General features: G+C 37.2%; 1 protein-coding gene across 2 annotated transcripts in view; it reads right to left on the bottom strand.

The window, feature by feature from the left end:
* Nucleotides 1-236: 236 nt before the first annotated feature.
* The window catches only part of LOC127637373 (chemokine-like protein TAFA-2), a 27,946-nt gene continuing 23,669 nt past the window's right edge, over nt 237-4,513 (bottom strand). For both annotated transcript variants that reach the window (XM_052118399.1, XM_052118398.1), the window contains 2 exons: nt 3,373-3,422; nt 237-1,019 (listed from right to left, as the gene is read on the bottom strand). In XM_052118399.1, coding sequence (XP_051974359.1) covers nt 3,393-3,422 — 30 coding nt within the window. In that variant the 3' untranslated portion in view covers nt 237-1,019; nt 3,373-3,392. The remainder of the gene's footprint in view (nt 1,020-3,372; nt 3,423-4,513) is intronic.

The following is a 4,513-nucleotide window of genomic DNA, read 5'->3' on the forward strand; positions in this document are numbered from 1 at the left end:
ATGTTATAAACTCTTATACTCACTTTATAAATCACCACGGATCGAACTTAGATTATTAAATTAGTGATCATTGCTTTGATTTTGACACCAAATCTTATGCATTTTATTTTTTAATAGACATATGCACAGAAAGACAGCAGCATCACAACATTTCTTTAATTTCTGCACTATATACAACAATATTCCCGCGGCACCAAATGAATAACAGCATGGATGCCTATAGAAACATTACATTAAAGCTGCTGCGTTTCCAACACACAACGTGTGTACATTTAATCAAGCGGCACCTGAGAACCATTTAAAGACTTCCTGTCCCGCCCACCTCACCTGTGACAAATTATTATTCATTAACACACTGTTTTAACATGCTCTGAGGAGCACAGACGGCCTTTAGTGATCAGACATGTACAAAAGAAATATTTAGCTCTGATATATGAAGACAATCATAGTTTATTATGAGCATATTTCATCATTTATACACCGCAAAAAGCTTCATAGTTAAAGGAAACTTTCACACTAAACCTGTAACGATAGTCTGTATTAATGTTATTAACTTAACTGATATGATGCATTCCTGCGCAAAGCAATATGAAGATACATGAACATTCATATGAGAATTTTAATAAATACAGAAACAAAAGCGCAATATTTGTCTTTAAATCTGACAAAGTTTCATGACCTTTATTGGCCATATGAATGCAACTTTCCCAACACTTTGAATCAAACCATTTATCCCAATTATCTGAATCCTCCGTCATCTTTAATGAGGCAAAACATCACTGCAGTTGTGAGAGACGCACGTGTCAAACAGTATCTCTGTAATCCATCATACATGTATTAATCCACACAGATGTTGAAACAGGAATTCTCTCCTCATCTCTTGTGCTGTAAAGCCAACTCTGTTCCCAGCATATTCCCAATTCACAAAAGATCAAACCTCTGATCTCCAGGAGTTTCTGATCCATGTCTGAATAATTCCATGAGTAAAGGTGTGACGGACACGGAGCGTCTCTATACGTCTGAAACAGTTAAAAAGACAATACACAGGATATCAAAATATGTTTTGAAGATCCAGAAACGTAAAATGAACTTGCTTGCAACTACTAGCTACATGCTAAAACATGCTAAATTGCCTGGTAACATGCTAGCAACACATAGTTTCATACTAAACATGCTAGCCATTCCAGTTACATGCTAAAACATAATAAAAACCTGCTAACAATGCCTAGCTACATGCTAGCAACATGCAAAATCATGCTAGCAATGCGTAGTTACATGCTAAAACATTCTAGCAACATGCAAACAACATCAAGCAAAATGTTAAAACTTGCCAACAATGCTTAGCAACATTTTACCAACACTTAGCTTCATGTTAAACATGCTAGTAACACCTAAAAGCATGCTAAAACATACTAGCAACATGCTATCAACACCTAGTAACATGTTAGGTACATGTTAAAACGTGCAAGGAACTTCTACCTAAATGCTAAAAAATGCTAACAACATGCTAGAATGCCTAGATACGTGCTAAAATATATAGTAACATGCTAGCAACACCTAGTTTCATACTAAACATGCTAGCCATACCAGTTACATGCTAAAACATAATAAAAACCTGCTAACAATGCCTAGCTATATGCTAGCAACATGCGAAAACATGTTAGCAATGCCTAGTTACATGCTAAAACATTCTAGCAACATGCAAACAACATGTTAAAACATGTCAACAATGCTAAGCAACATTTTAACAACACTTAGCTTCATGCTAAACATGCTAGCAACACATAGAAGCATGCTAAAACATGTTAGCAACATGCTATCAACACATAGTAACATGCTAGCAACATGTTAAAACATGCTAGCAATGCCTAGCAACATGTTAAAACATGCTAGCAATGCCTAGCTACATGTTAAAATGTGCTAGGAACTCCTACCTAAATGCAAAAAAATGCTAACAACATGCTAGCAATGCCTAGCTACATGTTAAGACATGCTTACAATGCCTAACAAATTTTTAACACCACCAAGCTTCATGATAAACATGTTAACAAAATCTAACAACATGCTAAATCATGTTAGCAACATGCTATCAATGCCTAGCTACATGCTAACAACATGTTAAAAATTGTTAGCAATGCCTAGCTGCATGCTTAAACATGTTAACAATATGTTAGCAATGACTAGCTATGTGCAAAAACATGCTAGAAATATGCCAACAATGCCTAACTATATGTTAAGACATGCTTACAATGCCTAGCAAATTTTTAACACCAAGCTTCATGCTAAACATGTTAACACGCTAAATCATGTTAGCAACATGCTAAATCATGATAGCAACATGCTAAATCATGTTAGCAACATGCTATCAATGCCTAGCTACATGCTAACAACATGTTAAAAATTGTTAGCAATGCCTAGCTGCATGCTTAAACATGCTAACAATATGTTAGCAATGACTAGCTATGTGCAAAAACATGCTAGAAATATGCTAACAATGCCTAGCTACATGCTAAAACATTCTATCTATCTATCTATCTATGAAAACTATGAAAACCGTGAGTTTGCTCCAAACATGATTAGCTGTCAACAGATTCACAGCTTACACATCCCCAAATACACTGGACACGCACACACTCCAACATCACAACCCTCTGAAATCACTCACACTAAATATTCAGACTATTTCAACAACTAAACAACCGTGTTGGAGAAACTGCATCTACTTTATGTTCTCCAGAGAGTTGTGAATCTCCTCGGGCTTCCTGACACAATATTCTGATACTCGGTGTATGACAAGCACATTAAACACACACATATGAGCCTCTTATTTGGGTTAACGTCTCTGCTTTGCATAATTACAGGCGGGTAATACGATCGCATCTGAAGACTGTAACATATTCTTCCCCTGCTGCAGTAATTTAGGACCTGCTGTCAGAGAGATGAATGTGCCGCTAATTCCACAATTATCTGACGACACGAGAGAGGAACCGAGTCCATGAGAAACAGAGCTTTTTTTGAGGATACTTCACCCAGAAAGGAACATTTGCATTATTAACATTCACCCTCATGTTGTTCCAAACCTGTATGACTTCCGTGGCATGCAAAAGGAAGTTCACAGTTACCATGACAACAAGCTCCAAAGCATCATAACAGTTGTCCATACGACTCGAGCGCTATATTTCAAGTCTTCTGAAGTCATATGAGAGTTTTGGGTCTTAAACATGCTAACGGAACAAACTGGCTGTTTGGAACGACACGAGGCTGAGCGGCATGAAACAACACAACGTCCCTCTTAAGTTAGCCTCTCTCTACCGTGATGTATACCTTTATGACTGAAGTGAGTAAGACATATTGATGGTTTTTGCTTTTCACCTGTATCTGGTTTCCAGCGGTCACCAGAGCTGATCCTGGTCCGAGGAGATCTGTGCCGCCCACGACATGGGAAATGAAAACAGGAAATACTATTAGTTTAATATTTCATACAGAAAGAAAGATACCCCAGTTCTGAGGTTTATATGGTTTATTTGCCAATCGATGGAGACCACCACAACAAAGGCAAATAAAGAAAGCCAGCAGTGTCTTAAGACGCGATCAATAATTAGGCTCCAGACAGGTTTGGCGAGGCCGTTTAAATAATTGATAGAAGTTGAATGAGGCAGAGCTCGAGTCATACAGTCATCATAACCAGAAGGACATTTGCATTGGGTTTCTATTAAAAGCTTCTAATTAAAGCAGCCGATATGTTCTTGAGTGGTTCCTGACGCTTCAAGGGTGTTGTGGTGACACGCTGGTCATTAATGGAGCTAAAAGCTTCATGATGATCCAAACACGGATGGACGACACGTCTTACATCTGACCTTCAACACCGAAACTGTCAAAGAGAGGCTCTTGACCTCTGACCCTCAGTCCCACTGTTCAACCGTCTCTTTATGAAAACATCAAGATGAATTACACACATTCAAAACTTCTATTGCTATTGTTATGAAGCTAAATATGACTGTAGACGTATTCAAACCTCATGTCTAAAACGACTGTTGCATTTTTTAATGATGTAGATTATGATACATTCTGACACTCTCACACACAAGAACATTTAGCCCAAAAAGATTTATTTTTATTTCTTATTTTTCTGATTTGACTTTATATATCTCTGGGTGTAAATAAAGTGGCTCTGAAAAAACTGTTTTTGTTTTGTTCCCAATCATGTCGACTGTATCTGAGTAAAATGTTTGTGTTGTTCCGACAAATCAATCAAAAGTTACAACATTACAAATATAATGTATCATAGTGTCCAAAAACATCTCCAAACAAATAAAAGATAATAATTGTACATAAGAACTAATTACACATGCAAACACAACAATGACTAAAGGTTTGCATAGCATGCAGACATGATTTTAGTCATGAGATTTCACAGAATGAGTTTCATTCTGTGTCATTTGAGTCATCATTGAGTCTGTGTCGTGTATTTGGCGCCATCTCCTGGTGGTCATATGTAACATTGTGCTTCATG

This window comes from Xyrauchen texanus, chromosome 45 (assembly GCF_025860055.1).
Source record: "Xyrauchen texanus isolate HMW12.3.18 chromosome 45, RBS_HiC_50CHRs, whole genome shotgun sequence".
Lineage (NCBI taxonomy): Eukaryota > Metazoa > Chordata > Actinopteri > Cypriniformes > Catostomidae > Xyrauchen > Xyrauchen texanus.